Source organism: Miniopterus natalensis, chromosome 7 (genome assembly GCF_054644295.1).
Source record: "Miniopterus natalensis isolate mMinNat1 chromosome 7, mMinNat1.hap1, whole genome shotgun sequence".
Taxonomy (NCBI): Eukaryota; Metazoa; Chordata; class Mammalia; order Chiroptera; family Miniopteridae; genus Miniopterus; species Miniopterus natalensis.
In genome coordinates, this window is record NC_142087.1 from 82,799,992 (window position 1) to 82,824,599 (window position 24,608).

Below are 24,608 nucleotides of genomic sequence, written 5' to 3' on the forward strand. Positions count from 1 at the left end.
AGCCACAGTGCCCACTCCCACCCACAGCGGCCACCCCGGGGCACCTGGTGCAGGACCCCAGCTTGCATGCAGAGGGGTGTTGCTTTGTTCCCTGCTTTCTGCCCCCCTCATCCACCCCACCTAGTTGTGCCAGAGCCCCAGGCACCCAGCTTCTCACACGAAACTAGACAGGCACCCCAGAAGGAGAGGTGGCCCAGCCATCCCCTCAGGAAGCCCCCCCTTGTCCCCTTCCCCTGCTGAGCAAGCTGGAGTTGAAGGAGCGGGGAGGAGGCAGCTCCCTTCCTGGGGGCGTGAAAGTTGGAAAGGCGGAGAGAGGAGGGCGTGTTGCCTGGGGGAGGGTGCCTGGAAACAGCCAACAACATCCCTACCAACCCACCGGAATCCAGTTCCCTGGGGCACTCTCTGCAGCCCTATTGCCCCTGGGATCCTGCAGGGCCGCCTCCTAACCCCTTCCAGCGCCCCCCTAGGCTGGGAGCCCCCCCTTGGCGCCGCCGCTCAGTCTCGGTGGGGAGCCCATCAGGGTGTGTGTGGGGGGGGAGATGTGCGGGGTGTGCATGCGCGGAGAGCGTGAGCGAGGTAGGGAGAGCGGCAAGGCAGCCGTGAGTGTGCACCACTCTGTGCCACAGGCTCGCCCCACAGCCCAAGCCGGCCGGGAAGGGCAGGAACTGCAGGGTCTGGAGAAGCCAGGGTAGGAGCAGAGCCGAAGGAACCTGCAGTCGGGAGCCAGGAGTCAGAGGAGGAGCGGAGCCTGGAGCCCCGGGTGAGCACAAGTCCCTAGCGCTCCAGGGGGCTCAGTCTGGTGGGGCTTTCCCCGGCTGGAAGCGCACCCCCTTGCCCTCCCTCTGGCTCCTTCCACCGTCCCTGCCTGAGACACGCCCAATCCCTCTGGATTTCCACCAGAGGCACTAGACAGAGCTCCGGACTCCAACCAGCACTGTGCCCAGCCCAGCGCACCCACCATGCGCCTTAATAGCTCAGCGCCCCGCTCCCGGGGTGCCCACCCCTTCCCGCTGCCACCGTCGGGGCTGGAGGAGGCGCTGCTGGCCCCGAACTCAGACAACACCTCAGAGCCTGAGCGAGCCTGGCCCGGCAGCGACCTGGACGTGGACACGGACATCTACTCCAAGGCTCTGGTGACTGCCGTGTACCTGGCACTCTTTGTGGTTGGCACAGTGGGCAACTCGGTGACAGCGTTCACGCTGGCGCGCAAGAAGTCACTGCAGAGCCTGCAGGGCACGGTGCACTACCACCTGGGCAGCCTGGCGCTGTCCGACCTGCTCATCCTGCTGCTGGCCATGCCGGTGGAGCTGTACAACTTCATCTGGGTGCATCACCCCTGGGCCTTCGGAGACGCTGTCTGCCGGGGCTACTACTTCCTCCGGGACGCCTGCACCTACGCCACGGCCCTCAACGTGGCGAGCCTGAGCGTGGAGCGCTACCTCGCCATCTGCCACCCCTTCAAGGCCAAGACCCTCATGTCTCGCAGCCGCACCAAGAAGTTCATCAGCGCCATCTGGATCACGGCCGGCCTGCTGGCTGTGCCCATGCTCTTCACCATGGGCCAGCAGAACCGCGGGGCTGACGGGCAGCACCCCGGCAGCCTGGTGTGCACGCCGGTCGTAGGAATGGCTGCCATCAAGGTCATCATCCAGGTGAGTGCCTCTTCAGGGGAGAGGGCCGGGAAGACACAGGGGTCTCTCAGGGGCAAGCCTGCCAGGCACCCACTCAGGAAAGCCCAGTGTGTCTCTTTCCTTCACCCCCAAAGTAGTTTCCTGTGTGTGTACCCTCTGGGTGCAGGGAGTTGGAGAAACATCCCTGAGAAACGTTACTCCTGGGAAACTGGGGGGAGCCGAAGGAGGGGCCGGGGCTCAGCAGCTGCCTGACCCCCCTTCTTCCCGCCCTTCACTCCAGGGCTGTCAGGTCCCAGCCCTTTGTCTCATCCCCCCCTATTAAAGGGGGCGGGAACCTCAGGTCATGACCTCCCGGGGGCCTCGGTGGGCCTCAGCTGCCTCCGGGTTCCCTGAGTGCTGGTGCCTCATCTTCCTGAAGAGAGTCCCCTGCACAGGCTTCTCAAAAAGCATCGTGTCCCCAGAAGCCGGGTCTGTCTCCTCTGCCGTGATGCCCACAGGCTGCCCGGTGCCCGCCGGCTGCCCTCCCACCCCATGCTTGGGAAGCCAGCTGATCTGGTTTAGCCTTGGTTTCCTCACCTATGGGCAATCGGGCAAAGGGCTCAGGAGAGAGCTGTGGAAGTGCTGGCAGCTGCTGCCCGCAGAACCGCTCGGAGGCGCTGTCATTAGCGGTGGTGATGTCGTCTTTGCTGGACAGATTCTGAGGAGTCTGGGCGTGGTGGCAGGTGGGAGTGGGCCAGCTGCTCTCCCAGGGTCCGAGCAAAGGGCCATAGGGACCCAGGCCGGATCCCAACCTGGCAATCGGCTTGGAGGAGGGACCTGGCAAGGTGGGGGTCAGGCAGGGGCCGCCAGGGGAAGGCATCCAAGGAGGAGTCCTGGCAGAAGTGCCACTTGGAGTGGCATTGTGGCCCTAGGACATGGGCAGTCATGGCGGTGCAGGGCGAGATAGGGAGGCCAAGGGCTGGAGGGGCAGGGCAGGGCTGGAGGAGGGGGCGGAGCGGCGCTGTCCCCGTCCGGCTGTGGTCTCACGCCAGAGCCATACCTGCTCCCAGACTTGTGCTGCTGCATCTGAAACCCAGACTCGGTGCCATAGGGTTGGCAGAGTGGCAGGCACTGTCGTCTGTCTGTACGTCAGTCCCTGGGCTGTGGCTTCGTGGGCACAATTAAGCTTCGGGTCCCCGTTACCCGCGCTGAGGGCTTGTGGCTGCAGGTGCCCTGTGTGGAGAGCCCCTTCCCCAGGTGGCCACAGGCAGCAGAGGGAGAGCGAGGCTGCCCCCCGCCGCCTTCCCTGCGCTGGGGCAGAGGGCGCTGGGCGCACTGATCACAGCGGGCGCCTTTCCCCTTTTCTGAAGTGCCATTTATTTCCTGAAGCCCCTGTCTTGGACCTGCTGTGCCCAGGGGCCTCTCCCAGCCTGCATTAGGAGTCGGGGGGCAGCAGCCATGCCACCTGCCTTCAAAGGTGGCAGGTTCAGGACAACTTGCTGCCCACCCAGGAGATGTCTCCACTCAGACCCCAAGGCTCGGGCAGCAGCCATCTGGGTTTGTCGGCATCAGAACAGGAGCAGAGGAAGCACAGCCCCCGTAAAGCACCCTCTTCTGACCCCCACGGCCCCCGGTAAGTCCCACAGAACACGCACCTGATGGGCATCACTCCACCTCCTGAGGCCATTCCTCTGAGTCCTGTGCCAGCAGCCGTGACACCAAATGTCTGGGGTGTGTTCTGGCCCCTGGCCCACTCGGCACGGTCTCCTGAGCGTGGACGGTGGGCTGGCCTTGTTTCTGCACCTGCATTTGCCAAAGACTTGCTGGTTCCCAGGCCCTGGGAGGGCAGAGCTGCCGTTTCTCTTGAAGGGCCTCAGCTGCACGCTGCTGGGTGCTTAGCGGAGACGCGCGTCCCTCTCCCACGGGGCTCCGGCTGTCCCACGTCCTGCGTGGTTCTGCTCCTGTGCGGGAACGAGGTTCTTGCAGGGACACAGCTCGGGCTTCCTGGCAACTTGACAGGTCTGGGCAAACTTCCACCATTTTTTGTTTGTTTGGTTTTTGGTTGTTTTTTTTGTTTTGTTTTTCAAGCCTCACCTGAGGATATTTTTTCTACTGCTTTTCAGAGAGAGTGGAACCAAGAGAGAAAAACATCGATGTGAGAGAGACACAGGGATTGGTTGCCTCCTGCATGCTCCCCAGACCAGGGCCCGGGACCCAGCCTGCCACTGAGGTACATGTGCTTGGCTGGAATCGAACCCCGGACCCTTCAGTCCTCAGGCTGATGCTCTAACCACTGAGCCAAACCGGCCAGGGCCTTCCACTGTTTTTAAAGGGACAAATGGCTAGAGAGGGACTGAGTGCCAGCGCCCGAGCATCTCCCTCTCGTCCTCTGTGTTTGGAGGTGCTGGCCAGTTAGTGGTCCCTTTCCACAAGGGACATCTTCCAGAGTCACGTCTGTGAGTCCCTCCCGGGCGCTTGCAAACAGGTCATATTTAGAAATGAGGCGGTTTGGTGATAAGATTTCTGAGCAACTTTGAAGAGTCCTGAATACAGCAGGGCGCTTCCTGAGCCGGGGCTGGGGGTGACCGCAGGATGAGCAGAGCTGGTAAGGGGGCAGGGCAGCCCCAGGCCAGCAAAGGCCCCGGCGCTGGACCCCGCGCCCCGGTCAGCAGGGAGACTGCCAAGTTTCCTGTCCAGTCCCCCTCTGACCCCAATCCTTCCAAACGAACTGTTGGCCACAGGGGTGACTTAGGAGTGGAGGACACTCTGCGAGTGAGTAGGCCCATGCTCGACCCGTGAGGAAGTCCCTCGGAGGAGCAGGGCTGCCCCTGCCCTCTCCCACCGGGCACATGTGGCCCTGCCTGGGTGGTTTGAGTCCTGCTGGCTCCCCTGCCCCTCTGTCTGTCCCAAACTCTGACCTGGGGAGTGTCACAGGTCCCTCTGTCACAGATTCTTGTGTCACTGGCTTCCTGTGGGGCAGGGCCCATGTCAGGTCACACAGTGCAGCAGATGGCCAGGAGGGCTGAGGCCTGCAAAGCCTGGGGAGTGTGAGAGTCCGGTTCAGATGCCACTTGGCCAGGCAGGGCCTCCGGAGGCCTGTGTGAGCAGCGGCTGAGGGCTGGTCATGTCTCCTGGCCTCATTCCTGCCATTCCCGGGACCAGGGCCTCTCCTTGGGGCCTGGCCCCCTCATTTGCCACCGCAGGAAACCTCTTTCAGATTCATTGCCAACGAAGTGCCCTCACTGGGGGGGGGACTTCAGGAGGGGTGGGCCAGCCTGGGTGGGGTGCCCTTCTCCCTGGAGGAGCCCATGAGCCACACTCACCTGCTCAAAGCCCGCTGGCAGGTCAGCCCAAGGCGGCGTCGTGAACACCAGGCCGTTAAGAGCCTGACGTGGTTCTGCGGAGGCAGAGGCAGCCAGGCAAGACCTCTCTCCACAAAGCGGAGGAAAGCTGGTCCCAATAAAATCAGGCCACCGATCACCTTCTCGGTGTTTCTGGGCTGCGGCCAGCGACCTCCTCCCTGGACAGCCCTCCGAGGGCACCCCATCCATCCACCTGTTCACTCCCCTCCATCACCGGTTGACGAATATTTGCCTCCGGCTTGAGCTGTAGATGGCCACGTGCAGGACGGTGTGAAGGTTCCTTTCCGTCTGTCCCGAGCAGACACATAGGAGCCAGGTTGCTGGGTCCCTCTGTGCAGGTCACGAAGATTCTCCTCCCTGTTGTCTTCGAGAATTTTTATCATTTTATGTCTTATATTTAGGTTTATGGTCCATTTTGAGTTAATTTTCTATGGGGTGAGATAGGGTGAGATACGAGTGCTTCTTTGCACATAGGTACCTGGCTGGGCAGTGCCCTCCTGAAAAGATATTCTCTCCATTGAAGTTTTTGGTACTTTAATCAAAAATCCACTGATCTCCTGTGTCCAAAGTCACCTGTCCCTCCCGTCTGAGTGCCTGCACTGCCCCAGCCCTGCGCTGCCTTGACTGCCGTCACTCTAGCCTCTCGAGTGGTATGAACTCCCCAACTTCATTTTTCTTTCCTAAAACTGTCTCGGCTGTTCCAGGTCCTTTGTTTCTACATGTATTTTAGAATCTCTTATCCATTGGTGTGTATGGAAAGCCTGCAGCAGTTCCAAGGTTGTGCTCAGCTCTAGGCCAGTGTGGGGAGACCTGCACCCAGCACAAAGCCTGGGACCCCTGAGCCCAGCGCCTCGCTCCATTCATTCGGGGCCCCTTCATTCGTTCCACCAGCAGTTTTCAGCATGCAGAGCCTACACATACATAAATCCCTTTGTGTTTTCCCTGGTGGGCCCGCTTTCCTACTTCCTTGCATATCTACTCAACTTATTCATACTAGACACTGTAAGGGACACATGGAAGGGACTCCAGATGCTGTCATCTTTCTCTGAGGGGTGGACATTCTCACTCTAGCCCGCTGCTCAGTGCAGATCGATCTCTCGAGCTTGGGCAGACTCAGTTTCACACCTCATTAGTGCAGCCCGGTGGGAAGCGGGGCCCTTCTAACTTGGGAGGACTCCAATCCCAACCCCATCCCCTCTGCAGATTTTGTTGGTTAGTCTTAGGCTTACTTGGGGGAGGTGTAGCGTGGACCTTCCCCTAGGGTGTGGTCCTCCTAAGGCGAGCACTTTTGGCATCTCAGCAGGACGCTCAGGTGTTAACGAGGCCACTCCCCTCCAGCTGTCAGGATGCCAGGCTCCCCTGCCCAAGCCTTCTATGGTTTCGGTTTCATCTGCGCCCATAGTCCCCAGGCAGGCCCGTCACAGGCTCTGTCCTGCAGGTCTCCCCCTCAGGTGCTTCAAGCTACCCAGCTGCCCCCAGCTCCCATCTCTGCCTTCTCAGCTGCAATAGCCTTGCCCTGCCCAGACCCAAGCTCCTCATGTCACAATCACAGAAATGTCCCCACGAAGCGAAGCGGGTGACTGTGGGGCCACGTCTCTCACTGCGGCTCGTCCAGGGTCTGAAAACACCGCGTGATACACTCTTCACAGTCGTATAGCTGCTTGTACAGGAGACACAGTCCAGGACACCAGGTGGAGTCTCCTGTGGACTTGAACACTACCCATTTCAAATGCATCAAGGTCGTTGATGGTAAAGGACTGGTGCAGAAGAATTATTAAAACAACCTTGCAAAAGGATACATAACAGGAAACAGTCACCTGAGAAACAAGGCTGAAGGCGGCACTGTGTTTGGGTAAAGCTTAGACTGAGGTTAGGGGAGAGCCACTTTATTTACGCTAAAACATTTTTAGTTCATAGTCTGTTGAAAGGAGAATGGATTGTAAATTCCAATCATTCTCCCTTGACACATTCAGTGGTTAAGAGCATTCTTCAGAGAGTTCTGTGCCCTTGCAACTCAACAACGGTTCCTTTCTTTAAAAACACGCCTCTTCCAGCCCCCCCCAGCTTCGGAGAGTCCTGGGGCTATTTGGGAATTGAACCACAAAGCCTCTGGCTCCCGAGTGTCAGGAGACAGTGGAAGTTCATCTGGGTCTTGTCACTTGGGAGACCCATATGTCAAGCCATCTAGGACATGGTCTGGAGCCAAAATCAAAGACTCGCTTGGTTGTAAGTCAGTCAGCCTGGGCTCCACGCCCAACAGGATGCGCAGGATCGGAAGCAGCTGTCAGGGGTCAGTATTTATATCCCAGGCTGAGGGAGAAGCAGTGGCATCTGTGCTGACCCCTCTCCCAGGACCTCCGGATCTGGGCTCACCTGCCACTCCCATCGACACCAGCTGCTTGCAGGAGACTTTCAAGGGGAGAAGCACCAAAGAGAGGCAGGGGTCCAGCCCGGGACCCTCTCGAACACACCGCCTGGAGACCCTTCTCTGGACTGTCCTCAGTGTGGGAGCCCTGTAACTTCGCCCGTTTATTTCCCTCTCTGGCAATGGGCCTGGGGAGGCAGGACTAGCCCACGAAGAGCACTTGGACTTCCGATGAACTTGCTCCAGTGGCCTCCAGGTGGTCTGCCCACCTTCCCGTGACAGCAGACCAAGCATACAACCAACGTCCAGGGCAGGAGGCAGGACAGAACCTGTGAGCAAGGGCTCAGCAGCCGAGTCCTGGTGGTCCCAAACCCATGTGGCTTTTGCAGGAGGCAAGAAGGAGAGAGGCTACCCAAAGGCCCCTCTCTCCCCACAGGCTAGCACAATGCCTGGCTCCCTGACTCTGCCCAGCCTTAAGGCCCGTTTTTTAGAGGTGGACTGTCCTCTCAGGGGACTTGAGCCACACCAGGGGACATCTGTTCCACCTCTAGCCTCCAGAGAGTTGGAAGAGGGGCAGATGAGGGCACAGCCTTGTCCAGGCCCAGGACTTGGAGGGTGCAGGTCTCCCGGGCCCGCTGCTCCCTCAGAGGTCCGTAAGGTTGGGGAAAACACCAGGCAGCCGCAGTGAGCTGCCAAATGGGCACTTGGGTGGTGATCTGGGGTCGGGCTGTGCCCCAGCTGAAAAAGCTTTCCTGGTCCAGGAGGTGCTTCTGGGGTCCCCACCCATCCAACTGGCCTACAGACTAGAATCGGATGACTGCGGGGCGCTGAGACAAGGTCAACCCCATTCCACTTCCTGCAGCTCATTTTCCTGACAGCTTGTTTAAAGGGTGCCATCTAATGTGTTAAAAGTACCCCCATTTGTGTGAACCGGGTGCTACGCTGGAAACACTCAGAAAGCTCCCATTTAATCCCCAGGGCAGGTGCTCGGTCCTGAAAACGCTCTAACCCCAAACATCTTTTGTCATGAAGGCCTCAGGGAGCTCCACGAGCCTCTCGAGTGTACATACTAGTGGCCTGGGGGCCATGGTCACAAAGCCCTGTCCCAGCCCTGGGTCTGACAAGACTGGGGCCAAAAGGAGCTCTCCTTTGGCCTGGGACCTGCCATGTTCCACCCAGACTCAGCAGGTCGGCAGCCCTGGGACTTGAGCCCCTGGCCACCTCCCCCCAGCCGAGGGGGCATTTAAAGAGTTTAGAACCGATTTCAGCTATTTCTGGGGGACCCCATGCTGAGCTTTAATGGAATCCTTCCCTGATCTTTTAAACTAATTCACAAAATATACGTGCACCCATGGATCAACTCTTCCCAAAATTGAGAGCTGGGGTCATGATGCAGGAGCCACAATTAAACCCAAACACAGATGTGCCAGAAATCAGACACAGATCTCCAGGGAGGCTCCGATTTCCAGGACACGGAGGCCCGGCCACAGCTGTCTGGGAACTTCCACTTTCATTGCCAATAAATTAAACTCGCTTTCATTTCTCCTGCCCTGGGGAAAAGGCCCTGCCAGAGGGTGGAGCCAGGAGGACCGGCTCTTTAGGACAAAAACCAGGGTGGGGCCCGGCCCCAGGGGTGGAAGACAGGCCCGTGAGACCCCTCACTCTGCACCCATGTCCCACCTGTAAGATACGGCCAGTGTCCCCACCGCCTACACGTGGTTCCAGGAGACCCCACAGCTCCCGTGCTGGGCAGGCCTTTCAACACGGAAACACGGCACAAGCATGGACGGTTTTCTTCCTGCTTCACTGGTTAGGGCCGGGTAGCGCCATCACCCACAGAGAGCAGGACGCCCGAAGCGCAAAAGCAGGGATCACGGCTGCCCCTCACGGCTGCGGGGGGCTGCGGGGGCCTGCGGGGGGCTGCGGGAGGCTGCGGGGGGCTGCGGGGGGCTGCGGGAGGCTGCGGGGGGCTGCGGGGGGCTGCGGGGGGCTGCGGGCACAGCAAGGCTCTGACCTCGCGAGTCTCCCCGGCAGGTGAATGTTACACCGTCCACACTGAGTGTGGCTTGGAAGCCAGCTGGCTGTGCCTGCGTCCGTCTGCCCCTCTGCATCCCCTCAGGAAATCGTGACACTGGTGGCTGGGGGTGGCTGCCACGCTGGGCGGAGAGCAGGGGAAGGAGTGGGCTTAGCCTCACCTGTGCCTGCAGGGCTGAAGGGCTCCAGGTGCTCCTGGATTGGAAACGTTCTCTCCAAAACCAACTCAGGCCCGGTCACGGGCAGAGCCTGCGCCTGCACCCACGGCCCCATGAACTGTAGCTGTGTGTGGGGGCTCTGCAATGACCCCTACATTCTGCCCTGGCCGCTTGGCACCTAGTCCGTTCACAGAGCCCCAAACCTCGATGCAGGGGCAGAAGCAAGGGCTGGGGGCCGGCAGATCTGGGGGACAGATCTCAGTGAAGCCCAGCCAGCAGTTTGCCAGGAACTGGTGGGTCCACGTGTGGGAGCGAGGCACGAACCACTGGCCTCTGCCACCAAAAATGAACAGGCTGTCGTCGCCCAGGGCTGTGCTTCCTTCCCTGAGACGGGCCCTTCCAGCAGGTGTGTCTGGAGCCAACTTCTGTGCTCGGTGAGGCTGCCGGCATCAGCAGCTGTGGCTCTGAGAAGTGTCCTTGTGACTGCCACTGGGCAGTGGCTCTGAGCCCCGGCTGGTGGTGGAACAGTTGTGCAGGCGGCACAGACGGGCAGCTGGCCGTGGATCTGACACGAACACGTGTCCAGCATGGCTGGAGGGAGAGCCTTGGGCCGGAACTCGTGGCCCTTGGGACAGTTATCGTCTCCGGCCCTAAAGATTTTACAGCAAGTGGCCCCTGTGTCTTGGGAATCCACACAGACAGCCCACAGGGAGCCTGTGTCCCTAGACCCAGTGCAAGGCCTCTGTCTGCAGGAGCCTCCCGAAGGCCAGCGTGGAGCTGAGGGGTGGGCAAGGAGCCGGAGCCCCACACAGCCACCTCTGGTATAAGACAACTCCCCTCGTCCCCACTTCCACTCTTTTGTTCCTGGATTCATTTTCTCTCCTGCCCTTCCCCGCCTTCTCTCCTCCTGCTGGAGTCACAGTGGGGTGGCCTAGGCCTGAGGGCATTGCTGACATCTGGGTGAAAGGGGCCTCTGGCAGTTGGCAGCTTTGAAGTTGCAGAACATTCTCTAGTGAGACCCCACCATGGGCATTGTCACATCCTGGCAGAGAGGAGTGGCACCAGGCAGGCGTGTCCTGGGAGCCACAGAAAGAACTGCACATGGTTATCTCGGGGCCATGAATATTCATCCAGCATTGGACTTGCAGATTCCAACGATTTAAATGTCATAAACTGTGTGGACACATCGGAGAAGACCCATCAAAGCAAATGAATCTTGATTACCCATCATAGCGGGGAAACACCATCGCAGTCCTGGCATTGCCACCCGAGGCTCCTCCACAGGATAGTCCTTCAGAGTTGCAGCTCTGGGGACAGAAACTAATGCCAACTGGGGGTACTGGAGCTGCTGCAACCTCCTGAAGCAGTGGGCCCTCTGGCAGAGCCTCACTCCTCTGTGGGCTGGGGCGTTGGCGCCCCCCCCAGGGGACTCAGTCCGGGATCCACTCCAGCTTTCGAGGTCGGGAAGAGAGTTCTAGAAAGCTCAGCTGCAATAGACACGCTCAGGGCAGCTGGGGAGGGCGCTGCAGGTGGTCCGGCTTCTGGGGGGGGGGGCAGAGAGGGAAAAGGAGAGGACACTGCCTGCTGCCTGACTTAGGTCCCAGCTGGTGAGAAGACAGTTCAGGCTGGTGAGCAGCCAGCGTGGGAGGGTCGTGGCTGTGATGAGTGTGTGATTAACACCACCTCAGGGAGGCCTTGCGGCAGCCCGCCTGTGATTGCTCCGTCACTGCCCTTCACCCTCGCAGCCACACTGTGTACACTGTGTCTGCTTTTGTCACATAACTGCTGGAGGATTTTTAATCTCATTTATGCTGCTGTGCTACGTGCATTGGGCTGTACGGCCATGGACTCGGGGGGATTTCGTGGCTTTGGGTGGTCTCCCAGAGCCCGCCCAGGCTTTCCCAGGTTAGGGTGCCCTGTTATGGGACAGCACACCCTTCCATTTGCCAAATGTTGTGGACTGAATGTTTGTGTCCCCCAAATGCATGTGTTGAAATCTAACCCCAGTGTGATGGTGTAGGAGGCGGGACCTTCGGGAGGCAGTGAGGTCATGAGAGTGGGGTCCCTGTGATGAGGCCAGAGAGCCCCCTGGCCCTCTTTCTGCCCCATAAGAACACAGGAAGGTGCCCCCACCAGAATCTGTCCCTGCCAGCACCCTGATCTGGGCCTTCCTTCCAGAGCTGTGGGAATTAGATTTCTGTTGTTTTTAAGCCACTCCATCCCTGGTACTTTGTTAGAGCAGCCAGTCATTCATTCGTTCATTCACCAGTATTTGAGTGACAGTGGGGTGCCAGACTCTGTCCCCAGGCAGCTAACTGGGGGTGGGGCTGGGGGTGGGGGCAGCAGCCGGGGAACAAACATGTACCATCTGATCTAAAAGAAAAAGCAGACGACCCTCTCCACCCTCTCCCGGGTGCTTAGGGGACACCTGGACCCTGGGCCCAGGCAGAGGGGCAGCGCCAGGCACTCAGGGCAGCCTGCCCGTCTGTGCCAGAGAAGTCAGCCTGTCCCCACATGACCTTGCCTCCCTGGCCAACCCCAGTCAGTTGTGCAAATTCCTGTGACTGGCAGCAGAAGAGGCGGGCGGCAGGCAGGGAGGGAATGAATGCCTCATTTGCTTTCCTCAAAGGCTGCCACTGGTTCAGCCAGACAGCTCTCACCAACAAAAACTCCAGTGGGACGGGCTTCCAGCTCCGAGAGTCCAACCAATGAACCAATTATGTTTTTGTGACAAACCGTTATAGGAGGGAGATTAAATTCCTTTTGTGGGTGGAGGAAGGGTGCAGAAGAAATGGTTCTGTGACAGGGCAAAGTGCCTGGCTCCCGGGAACAGCCTCCCCACCCTCCCGAGTCTGAACTGGCAGCCAGGGCCTGGGCAACGGGCAAGAACCAGAGCCCAGGGCCAGGAGCAGGTCTGCGAGGCTGCCTTCCTCGTGTGGACAGACAGGGTCTTCCAGGTGCCCCCATGAGCAGGAAACAAGCCCGGCCTAAGGAGGGGCCGTGCCCAGGTCCCTTGACAAGACCCAAACCTTGGCTGCCTTGCTGCTCATTCCAGGTCTAGAAACGTGGCAATGGAGGCCCTTCCTTCACCCTCAGCGACCCTTCCCACACGCATGTGCGGGAGCACAGCAGTCTCATGTCCACTGGGCCTGTGTCCCGCATGAGCCGATCGAAAAGAGGAATAGGGATGGAGAGAAGAATGGCCTCCAGTCAACATGGTTGTCGTGCTTTGGGACGGTGCCGGCACCACATGGGTCGTTCCCCTGCACTCGCCTGTCCTTTCCTTACCAATTGATCTTGTCCTAAGAGAGAATCACAGCCAGGCTTGCACACACAGTGGGGCTGAGTGGGGGCGGGGGCGCAGGACCCTTCGTTTCTAAGTCAGGTTTGCTCCTAATCTCAGCCATTCTGGGAGGAAGCCCAGGAGGGGGCCTGCTGAAGGAACACAAAGCGTCACGCCCTGGGGGTTAAGCCCAGAGCAGAAGGTCCCTCCAAGCCCAGGGCTGGTCAACTTGGGAAGAAACAGCCAATTGTTGGCTTCTCCTTGGGGCTCCCAGGGAACACAGGTGGCCCTGCTCCCAGCCCTCCTCCATCGCCCCTGGGCTCTGGGTCCACCATAATCAGATTCACCTAGAGCAGGGACGGGGCACTAATTCTATTGAAAGGAGCCGAGAGGCTGGGTACAGAGCCAGACGTCACGGGAGCCCAGGGACTGACTCTGCCAGTGGGCAGTAAATTGAAATCTGGAGGGAACAGGATATTTGCGGAACTGCGCACACAATTATATGGCAGGAAAACAATGAAATTGTGGGGAAGGAGACTCAGCTGCCAGCGATGACGGGCACATGCTGGGGTCAGGCTGCGCAGAGCGGGGCAAGTCCCTGGCCCAACTGGGCTTCGGCTGCAGGTGGGACAGCCATTCTGGGGGAAGCCCAGGAGGGGGCCTGGCTTCCCTTTTTTTTTTAAACCTTACCCATGGATATTTTTTCCGTTGAATTTTGGAGAGAGTGGAAGGGAGGGAAGAGGAGGAGAGAGAGAGAGAAGCATGAATGGGAGAGACACATTGATTGGTTGCCTCCTGTGCACACCCGAACTGGGACAGGGAACCTGCAACCAAGGTCCGCGCCCTTGGCTGGGAATTAAAGCCTCGACATTTCAGTGCGTGAGCCAAAGCTCTGACCACTGTGCGCACCAGCCCGGCGTGGAGATGCTCCCTGTACGCAGTCAGTGCCTGCCTGGGACTCTTGCCGACAGCTCTGAGTGTCCCAGACTTGCAGGACTTCACTGGCCCATGAGCCACTGAGGGATTTTGAACTACTGCCTGGAAAGCCTCTCCCAGCGCCTGTGCAGCCGGGGCTGCAGCTTCCCTGGTGCAGAGCAGAGCACACTCTCTGTGGCTCAGCTGCCGTCGGGGCAGAGGCAGAGCTTCCAGGACACGCTGTACTGAGGGAGTTGGCACCACTTTAATCCCCCAAACTCAGTCAGTGCCGACACCTTAGCAAAGTGCAAACAAAAGACTTAGCAAACCTGATCCAGTCAGCTCGTATTTGAGTGTTGGGGTAAGCAGCAGAAAGACTTTGTCACGAGCAGGAAAACTGTCACAATGTAAGGTGCGGGTGGGGACGGAGAGCTGGGTGCCCCATGTAGGCTGTGGTCTCCGTGTGTTAGGTGACCACTAAGTCTCTTTCTCGCCCTAATTCTGTCAGGCATGGAGGTGGGTGCCATGCTCTGGGGTCCAGCATCTACCTACCTGCTCACTGCTCTGACACCTGTCCCTGCCAAGGATTTTAAAAACTCCCTTTGTTACTGCTGGGCAGATGTCCCACTGATCTGAAAATGCTAGTGGCTTTTTAGCAAGTAGATATTTGAGAACACGGCACAGGCCCACGCGCTCCGTGGTTGCCACTCTATGCAGATGGGTTCTGTGCAGTTCGGAGAGGTGCTGGCATGACCAAAAGCTATGCACCCCCAGAACAGATAACAAGCCCCCCCAATCTTTTGGCCAAGGCCAGGCCCCCAGTGCCTATCCTGTGTGCTGCCAAGGGAAGGGGTTCCATCCTACCCCCTTCAGGAGGACACCTCCCCCAGCACAGGTGTAGGGGCAGGTCGGGAGGCCATCTCCCTAATGTGACTGGGGGTCTCCCAGGAGCCGGGCTGGTGCCAGGGCTGCCTCGCAGACAGAATGTGGCTCCAAAGGGCTCCTGTTCTGCCAGGTTCCCTCTCAGGCTGCGGGTGGCCTCTGGCTCTGGTGTGGGGAGACTCCTTTGTCCAGGGCCTGGAGTGGGGTGGGGGCAGAGGATTCCTGCAGAGGTTATGGGGTGCCCCTCATCAGAGGACAGGAAGGGTCTGGGGATAGGTGGGGTGTCCTCTGCCCCTGGCTGGCTTGGTCACTACCCATCCCAGGTCCCTGCACCCACAATGCTCCCTCCCGGCGGCCCCATCAGCGCTGCTGGTCGCTGTCCGTGGTGCTGAACCCCAGGGCTCCGGGGGCTCCTGGGCTCCAGCATTCTCTCTTCTCTGAGTCAACAGTGGCTCTGCTCCAGCCTCTCCCAGAAATTCAAAACCAGAGAGGAGCACAGGGCCAGGGCAGAGCAAAGGGCTAGTCAAAGGAAGGAGAGAGAGATGGACAGAGATTCAGCCCTGAGAGGTCACAAAGGACTAGAATTTCTTCTCAAAAATTTGCAGTTACCCCCAAAAAGGCGTCCCTCTGGGAGCTGGGGGTGGCACACACCCAGCAAAGCCCTCGTCTGGCTGTCGCCTGTGCTCGGTGCGCTCCTCCTGTTCTCCGCTCTCCGCTGTGGACCTGCCCGAGGCCTGCAAATCAAGGGCTCCCAGTGGGTCAGACTGGGTCTGGGCTCAGAGCTGGGTCTGCATCTTTTCTTCTATAAAGTGATGGTGCCAATAGTTTCTGCCTCGTAGATCGGACACGCGTGTTCGATTGAGGTGGCACGCAGAGCTCTGAGCATGGCATCTGGCTTGTTAACGGTTATCTAAAGACTGTGTACCAACTAGAGAGTGGGGTTTAGAGGCACTAAATGTCCTTTATTATGTTGAGCCAAAATCTGCATGTTAGAACCACCTAAAGGTGGTGCAGGGCTGAGGCTTGTGGCCGGAAGCAGCTAAGCTAAGCCCTAAGCTGTACAGAATCCACTGGGTCCCCCTCCCTGTGGTGGCCTTTCAGGCAGTAAGATGACTCAGCCCCTCCAAGTCACACACTTGGTCCTGGCGCCCAGTCCTCCGTGTGCCCACAGTTCCAGGGACGTGGGAGAGTCCCACCCCTGAGCCACACCCTGGACTTCTCCTCAGACATGGGGCCCTTGGCACACTTCCCAGTGCTGGTCTGCCTGGTTTTCCAGACCCTTGTCACTATGGACCCTGTGTGTCCTACTGGGCAACAGACCTTTGAACTTGGGTCCCAGCAGCATCTAGAGCATCTAGGTGCCCATTAGATGAGGGACAACCAAGGGCAAAACGTCACCTTGGATGATGTTGGCCCTGAGAAACTCTGGGCTGCCCCAGGAGAGACCTCTCTGCTCTCTCAGATCGGTGTCCCTCTGAAAAGAAGTAGGCCCACGAGCTCCAGCCCCTTCCGGCACCGCTCCAGTCCCAGGGCAGCAAGGTGGCCGGTGTGGTGGTCATGTAATGTGAGACAAGGACCCCTGGCTCCCGTCACAGGGCACATGCCCAGGAGAGGCGAGCCAGGGCTCTCTGCCGGGTGCCCTGGATTCAAGAGGGCCTGTAGGAATCACCCCGCTCCCACTCCCCTCCCTGCATTAGCCGTTGTCGGCATCTTCATTCCTCTCAGAGCCGTCCTGGGCATAAACTGTCCCCTTACTTTAGTGGCACACTAGCTGCTCTGCCCTCGCTCTCTTTTCACTAAACCGTGACCTCGGCCCACACTGTTGGGCTTACTCTCGGTGTCGGCAGGGTGCCCCAAGGCGTGGGTGCATCGCAGCTTATCCACCAGCCTGAACGGCGGGCCCCGGAGGCGCCCTTCATGAAGGCTGTGTGGAGCAACCGTGGGTGACGGGCCATCGTTCTGCCCTGAACCTGGGAACCCACTTCATTTCAGCACTTGGTGGGTCTGAGGAGGCTCCTGTTCTGTCCGGAGTCTGCCCTGGAGGTTAAAGGAGGTCGCCCCTGGGAACCTGGGCCAGGCTGGGGCCGGTTACCTGCTGGGGGGTTCCCTGCCAAACCAGCTGGGGGCGCCAGCCTCTCCACGTGGGAGGCTTTGGACAGGAAGCCATTTCTCTCAGACCCTGTGCCACTGAGCCACTGGAGCTTGCAAACATCTAAAGTGGTAGTTAGCACCTTCCCACTCACCGCAGTCTGGTGGATGAACTGTGAAGTGGCTTGAATCCGGGGTCTGTCTTTTTGCATAAACACACTGGGATTAATTAGAGAGAAACAGCCGTGTACACCAGTGCGTGGTCTTCAGGAGGGTGGAGTGGGACAGCGACCATCTCAGCAGGATCCCCTAGCCAACCAGAGGGCCAGGGCCTGGGCCAGGCCGTCTGCATCTGAGTCCCGCTCTTCAGTGCCAGGCCTGCCACTCCCGTCTGCAGACATGCCACTGTCCGGGGTCAGCCCTCCCTTCCGGCAGACCTGCCCCTTCCAGCTGCCCCCGACACACACTTTCTTCTTATGGTTTGCCATCTTACTCTGTCCCCCTCACAAAACTACAAATGCTGGGGGGCAGGGACTGGGCAGGGAACTAGTCATAGGACAATTTGCAGAGCAAGAAAATTTTCTCCTTGGGCTGAAACAATGTATGTTCTATCATTAAATTTTATAGAAAACTTTACAGCAAATTTTACAACAGTGCCTGAGTTACTATTTTTTAAATTCCAACAGTTTAATATATAGAGTGAAAAGTCAAACTTCCATGATTTCCTCTAGCAGTCTTGTGGCCTTTATTTCTGTTTCAATCTTTGCTCCACCTGGATTTTTTTTTAATTATTATTATTTTTTGGTATATGAGTTAGGGTCCAAGTTCCAGGAACTAATTTGGGTTGTCTAAAGGGGGGGGGGGGAGGAATATTTATTTTGCTCAAGGAAAACTAAGTACAGGAGTGAGGGCTGCAGGCATAGCTGGATCAAGGAGCTGAAACGATATCACAGTGCTCTCCTGTTGCCTGTGCTGGCTTCATTCTTAGGCAGATCCTTCCCACAAGGTGGGAAAATGGGGCCAGCAGCCACAAAAGCACTTTCTCCCTCAGCAGGCCCTGAACAAAAGGCTGTGACCAGCCCTCATTGGACGGTGATTGGTGTAGGATTGCACTGGCCTGCACTTCTCCAATGAGGGCTGCCTGCCCAGGTCTTCGAATGTGCTGACTGGCCAGCCTGGAGGGGGGTGGGCAGTTCCAGGGGAGCACAGGGGAGGCCCTGGGAGGGGCAGTGGATGCTGCTGGGCAGAGACAGCAGGCCTGAGGGTGCAGCCTCCTGGCTTTGCAGATGGTCACCCACCTTCTCTGCCCACTTAGATGCTGTCTTTACCACATGCGGTAACATTCTGGTCTCTCCTGCTCTATCCACTCATCTCTGTGCCAAGCTGTCCTCACCAAAGGCTCTCTTCAGTATGCTCTCAGAGCTGGTAAAGCCGGCGCCTCCCCATCCACACTGACCCATCACTTCGCCTCTCCAGAACTGTCCTGGTTTGCCTTAGATTATGGTGTATGTTTTTCCATTTGAATTTTAGAATTAGCCTGTCTATTCCCAAGTCACTCTCATGTTTTATTGGGACAAATGCATACACCAAGCATAGCTCTCCGTTCCCCACATCTGCCCAGGGGCCACGGCTCCCCCTCTGTGGAGCCTCTTTTCCCTCCTGTGGTCACCTCGCACATGGCTGATCGGACGCATTCCTCCGTGCTTGTTGCCGGGTGGGGAGTAGGCTGCTCCTCTCTTCCCAGAAGTGGAGGTAGAGTGCAGAAAAGGGGCACAGCATTAGCCTCCGTCCATGCTGTGAGCTTTGGCAAGAGAAGTCAGACCCCGAGAGTCAGGCACCTCCCTACTGCACTGTCTTATCACCAGGCTGAGGGGTGGGGGAAGCCACGGGAAGGCACCTCCCACCCCCTGGAAGCCTGCGCTGGCTTGAGCACCCTCTCTAAGCCCAGGGCCCAACGTCTGGTCAGGTGGGCCTGCAGGACCGGGGCCTTCTCTGCCCGCCCCCACCAGGACCTCAGGATCAAGGGCCTGGACTTCCGCTGGGGGAGCCCCTGGGGATCTCAGGCCAGACCCCACAGCCCTGCCCGGCCCCCAGAGGCAGCTCTCTATGCCGCCTGCACTCAGTGAGGTGTGGTATTTTAAGTGTTTTGACGTTTAAAATCTGTGTTGGATATGTTTGTTCTGTTTAAATTACACCTGGCTGCGGTGACTCACAGGGAATTGGTACATCCTCTGGGCCCAGGCCCAGCATCCCCCTGCACCTCCATCCAGCTTCCTGCCTGGCTGGGAGCCCTAGAAGCCTTCCCAGAGCTGCCCCTCGGCCCACCTCACTGTCCTGTGGAAAGTGGACTCTCCAAACAGAAAGCAGCAAAACAGAGGGAGGGGACTGCCTCCAGTGTCCAGACCTGCACCCTAACTCGGGAGATGCAGGACTGCAGGTGCCTGGCAGGTGAACAAACAGTGGTGGCTGCTGGGGCCACCAGTGTGGAAAAGACCATCCTTGCAAGGGACTGGGCAGCCCTCTCTGGCGTGTTTGTTCTCTGGTTTAGGGAAACCTGTGCAAATGGAACTGGAGACAAGCTGAGGCCCGGGTGGGGTCTGGGCAGGACCTTTGGAGGCCGCTACCAGTGCCCTGAAGAGAGCAGGACAGACTCTGCCAACACTTGGAATCTCTGGCTCTTCTTGGTGGCTGCCTGGGGTTTTGTGGCCATTGTCCACATTTGCAGGACAGAGCTGTGGTTGTCCTCACCCTGGTGTCATATTGTTGAGGAGGCTCTGCTCTCAGGGCTTCAGGCAAACCCAGGTGAGGAGGCGGCAGGAGGGGAACCCCAAGTGCAGACACCCTGGGACTCCCCAGGCCACGGCCAATGCAGGCAGTCTCTCCAGGCACAGCCGAAAGCCTCCTGGAATCTGAGTGCCTCCTCACTCATCCCCGCTTATCCGCGGCCCATCACTGCTCAGCCATCCACTCTTCCAGTTGTGAGTAGCAGCCCCAGCCCCAGGGGGAGACCCAGCCGCCCCCCATTCCAGAAGGCTGAGCAGGTGGCTGCTGCAAAGGCCACTCTCAGCCTGGTGCCATCGAAGGGCCTGGTCAAGTCCAGGTCCAGCTACTTCTGAGCTGGCAACCTTGGCAAGCCCCTCGGCCTCTTTGAGACTCGGTTTCCCCAGATGCAGAGTGACATGGAGGTGAGAGGTGCTGATAAGAAGCACTTTTCAATACGCTGGGGGGACTGGGGAAGGGTTTGTGTCTAGACGCAAACTGACCACAGACGGCGAAGCTTGCAGGGCTTGGCCAGCCTGGACGGAGGTCGGGTGGGGCAGCCCAGCGCTCGGGCAGTAACCATGGACACTCTGCATCCAGACCCGGGAACACAGGGCCTGTCCCTCTGCCACAGCCAGGTCGCCCCAGAGTTTGCCTCCATGCTGCTAGAGGGCTCCCTGAGGTGCCAGAGAGGCTGCAAACCTTCTCCAAGGCAGGAGCTGGGAGAAGGCAGCCTCAAGTCTGGGGATGGGGGCCTGTGTCTGCCAGTCACCCTGGTAGAACAAGTGTCCCCCACATTCTGAGCCCTTGACCCCCAGCGGGCAGGTCTGATAGGCTGTCTCCTCCTTCCCTTCGCAGATCAACACCTTCATGTCTTTCGTGTTCCCCATGGTGGTCATCTCCATCCTCAACACCGTCATTGCCAACCAGCTGACGGTGATGGTCCACCAGGCAGCTGAGCAGGGCCAGGCGCGCACGGCTGGGGACAAGCACAGCTCGTTCAGCATGTCCATCGAGCCGGGCCGGATCCAGGCCCTGCGCCACGGAGTCCGGGTTTTACGTATGTAACCACTGGGCCCCTGAGGGGTATGGGTGGCCAGGGGCCAGCTGTGGGTACCACACCCCCACATGGGGCAAAGTTGAAAGACCTATAGGGTAGAGCATGTCAGGACCGAGACTCAGAGTGCTCCCTCCACCGGGTCTGTGCTGCTCTTTGCCGCATCCATCCACGCAGCCATTCGCTCGCCCGCCCGCCCATTCAGCCAGCCAGCCTCACACTCATCACTCACTCACTCACTCATTTGTTCACACACCCACTCAACAAGCCTCCCCAGTGCTGACTCTGGTCAGACAGCTCACTCCTAGAGCCAAGCCCCGGCAGCAGAATCAGGGGTCCCCTCTACCTTCCAGCAGACCACAGGCTGCACCAGAGGAAGCAAACACACACATCACACGTGTTCAGACAGCGATGAGCATGAAGAAGAAAAAGCCATGACCCGGCAGCCAGGAGGGGCTCTCTAAGGAAGTGACGTCCCCCTGAGACCAGCAGGGCCAGGAGCTAATCTTGGCAACAGAGCTGCAGTCTGAGGGCACAGCCGTGCAAAGGCCCTGGGGTGGGGGGACCTGGTGGGAAAGCTGGCTGGTGCTGAATCATGGGCTTATCCTTTGTGGCTGGATTATGTCACTGAGAATAAGGTCCTCAAGGTCCATCCATGGAGCATGTGTCACCAGTGGAATTGCTGGAGGTCACTCTATTTTTAATTTTTGGAAGACTGATCATACTGTTTGCCATAGTGGCTGTACCAATTTACACTCCCACCAACGGTAGGTAGGGTTTTCAATTTCTCCACATCCTAGCCAAAAATTATCTTCCTGGGGGTTTTTTTTGGGGGGGGTGGTAGCAGCCATTCTAATGGGTGTGAGGTGGCATCTCATTGTGGTTTGATTTTCATTTTCCTGATGATTGGTGATGCTGAGCATCTTTTCATGTGCTTATTGACCATTTGCATGTCATCTTTGGTAAAATGTCTATTCAAGTTCTGTGTTGCTCACTTATATATATATTTTTAATCCTCACCTGAGGATATGTTTTTTATTGATTTTTTTAGAGAGAAAGGAAGGGAGAAGGAGAGAGAGAGAAGCATCGACTGGTTGCCTCCCACACCCCCCTGGGGATCGACCCCTAGCCTGGGCGTGTGTCCTGACCAGGAATTGAACCCGCAACCCTGCTGTGCACAGGATGGAGCTCGACTCATCGAGCCACCTGACTAGAGCTGTTGCCCTTTTTGAAGGGGTTTTATGTTGCTTTGTTGTTGAGTTTTAGAAGTTCTGTATATTCACCCCTTAGCAGATATGTGATTTGCAAATATGTTCTCCCATTTCTATTCTCATCTTTTCACTCTGGACTGTGTCCCTTGACACAGTTTTGAATTTTGAAGTACAAATCATTCACTTTTTCTTCTCTTGCCCGGGCCTTTGGTGGCACATCCAAGAAGTCACTGCCCAGTCGTGTCATGAAGTCTGTGCCCTCGTTTTCTTCTGAGAGTTTTATACTCTTTGCTCTTACATTTAGGTCCTGGATCCATTTCCAGTTAACTTTTGTGTATTTTGTATACTTTTGTGTAATTTTTGTGTGAGGTAGGGTCAACTCTACCGCTTTGCGTGTGGATGTCCAGTTTTCCCAGCACCATTTGTTACAAAAACTTTCCTTTCCCCTTGAACGGTCTTGACACTGGTCGCAATCACTTGGGCACGTATGGGAAAGTTTACTTCTGGGCTCTGCTCTCTGCCGTCGGTCTGCTTGTCCGTTTCTGTCGGGACCACTTGGTTTTGCTCACTCTAGCTTCGTGGTAGGTTTTGAAGCCAGGAAGTTGGGTCCTCCAGCTTTGTTCTTTCTCAGGACTGTCCTGGCTATTCGAGTCCTTTGCGATTCCATAGGAATTTTAGGATGAATTTTTCTGTTTCTACAAGAAATGCCTCTGGGGTTTTGATAGCGATCGCACTGAACCTGGCACCACTTTGGGTGGAATTGACGTCTTCACAGAGTTAAGTCTTCGGGCCCATGAACACGGCACGTCTGAGGCCTGTGTGTGTCTCTGCCCCAGGCGCTGTGGTCATCGCCTTCGTGGTCTGCTGGCTGCCCTACCATGTGCGGCGCCTCATGTTCTGCTACATTTCAGATGAGCAGTGGACCACGTGAGTACCAGGAGGCAGGGCGGGGAGTGTGCCCCCCAAACAGGTGGGGAGCAGGGCCCTGAGAGGAGCAGCTCAGGGCAGGGGTGTGGGTCAGGTGTCCCCCAGTGGGCTCTTGAGTGCAGCTGTGACCAGGACGTGGGAGGACAGGAGGCCGTGGAGGGGCAGACGCTGAAAAGCTGCTCGGTGGAGGGACAGGTGGCGGCAGGAAAGGAAAGCGGGTCCTAGGAGAGTCCATGTTGAGACCGGGTTGGAGACGTCCGTAGAGCTGCAAGGAAGGGCTGGCACCACTGGGTGTGGATGTGGGAGGAGAGGTGGCAGCTGGTGGGAGGACAGAGTGGGAGGATGCCAGGGACTGAGAGAGAGACACGTCCATGCTGTGACACTTCACAGCGGGCCTCTCTGAGGCAGCCTCAGGCCCTGTGAGCTCCTTTCTGCACACAGGTCTGCCAGGTCCAAGGGCCCCCGGTTCTTCAAAGTGAAGGGAACTGTCAGGAGGACAAATCTAGGGCAGATGAGAAGTTACAGGGAAGCCCAAGTGAAGAGTTGCTGAAACTCAGGGGTGCCTGGTGGCGAAGCAAGCAGTCTGGTGCGGGAGTGAGATCCCTGCGGGTGGAGGCGAACGGGCCAGTGGTGAGGGGCATAGCTACCCAGAAGATCTGGAGGATGGTCCCTGTCTCGGCTGTTCGGCAGGCCAGGACCCACTGAGCCTTGCCGCCCTGGGGCCTGGGATTCTGCACACGGAGGGGCAGGCAGGGTTGCTGCAGGGAGAGGTGAGAACTGGGACAAAATGAAACCACACCCTGCTTGTAACTCAGCTTGGCTGATAGGTGCCAGGCGAGGCTGCAGTCAGAAATTCCAACTTCTCAGAATTTATTATGAAATGTCCTTAGATCAAAAAATTATGTCTTTTTTAAATTGTCCCAAGCCACCACATCCGCTGGGGGGTGGGCCATGAGTTGTCACTACACACAGTCTGAGCATCCCCTCCCACCCCAGGTTCCTCTACGATTTCTATCACTACTTCTACATGCTGACCAACGCCCTCTTCTATGTCAGCTCCACCGTCAACCCCATTCTGTACAACCTCGTCTCTGCCAACTTCCGCCAGGCCTTTCTGGCCACCCTGGCCTGCCTCTGTCCCCTGTGGACACACAGAGGGAAGAGACCTGCCTTCCCCAGAAAGACCAACAGCGTGTCCAGCAACCATACCTGCTCCAGCAACGGCACCAGGGAAACAGTGTACTAGGGCTGGGGAGGGCTGTGAGGGCAATGCCAGGGAGGAGCCAGGGAGGGGCCTGGAGGGGCCTGGAGGGGCCTGGGAGGGGGCTGGGAGGGGGCTGGGAGGGCTCAGGGAGAGTGCTTGGAGGGGTCTGGGGACAGGGAGGAGGCTGGCCTGCGGATTGGCCTCCACCTCTACACCCACTACCTGGAGCTGGAGTGAGGGTCAGCTGAAGGCCTTTGCATTGGCCTGTGAGGCTTGAGACCTCACACCCAGAGGCCCCATTTCTTCCAGCTTCTCTCTTGCCCCTCTCCCTCCTTTCCCATCCCTCCCTCTAGACTCTTCCAAAGCCAGAGAGATTGTTTCTCTCCGAGACCCAAAAAGAGCCTTTAGTGAGGAGAAATTCATGTTGAGCAAAGGGCATTCTTATTCACAGACTAATGGATATTCAGAGAAGAGAAGTGAAAGGCCTGGGCTGGGGCTGGGGCTGGGGCTGGGGCTGGGGCTGGGGCTGGGGCTGGGGCTGGGGCTGGGGCTGGGCCGAGGGGAAGCAGTGACCACAAGATGGGAGAAGCCAGGCTAGCAGAACAGGGCTGTCCTGGGGCCCCTAGTGGGTGAGGAGAGGACCCCTGTCCTTTGCCTCTGGTCCAGCCTTGGAGCACGCCTGGCCCAGGGTGATCCTGACTTTCCCAGGGTGACTTCCTGCAATCCTCAGATTTGCCCTAAAGGACAAGGAA

The 24,608-nt window shown here is 58.1% G+C and overlaps 1 protein-coding gene across 1 annotated transcript; it reads left to right on the forward strand.

Moving 5' to 3' along the window:
- The first annotated feature begins 959 nt into the window (after positions 1-959).
- NTSR1 (neurotensin receptor 1) lies at positions 960-23,898 on the forward strand. The gene is made up of 4 exons (XM_016203246.2): positions 960-1,652; positions 20,316-20,517; positions 22,562-22,652; positions 23,649-23,898. The coding sequence occupies exons 1-4, from the start codon at positions 960-962 to the stop codon at positions 23,896-23,898; spliced, it is 1,236 nt and encodes a 411-aa protein (XP_016058732.1).
- The last annotated feature ends 710 nt before the right edge of the window (positions 23,899-24,608 follow it).

What these genes read in the sequence shown, in the direction of transcription:
- NTSR1 (XM_016203246.2), top strand. Translation starts at nt 960, where the DNA reads ATGCGCCTTAATAGCTCAGCGCCCCGCTCCCGGGGTGCCCACCCCTTC. An exon ending in CCATCAAGGTCATCATCCAG is followed by an intron (nt 1,653 to 20,315) that starts GTGAGTGCCTCT and finishes TTCCCTTCGCAG; the next exon opens with ATCAACACCTTCATGTCTTT. An exon ending in TCAGATGAGCAGTGGACCAC is followed by an intron (nt 22,653 to 23,648) that starts GTGAGTACCAGG and finishes CTCCCACCCCAG; the next exon opens with GTTCCTCTACGATTTCTATC.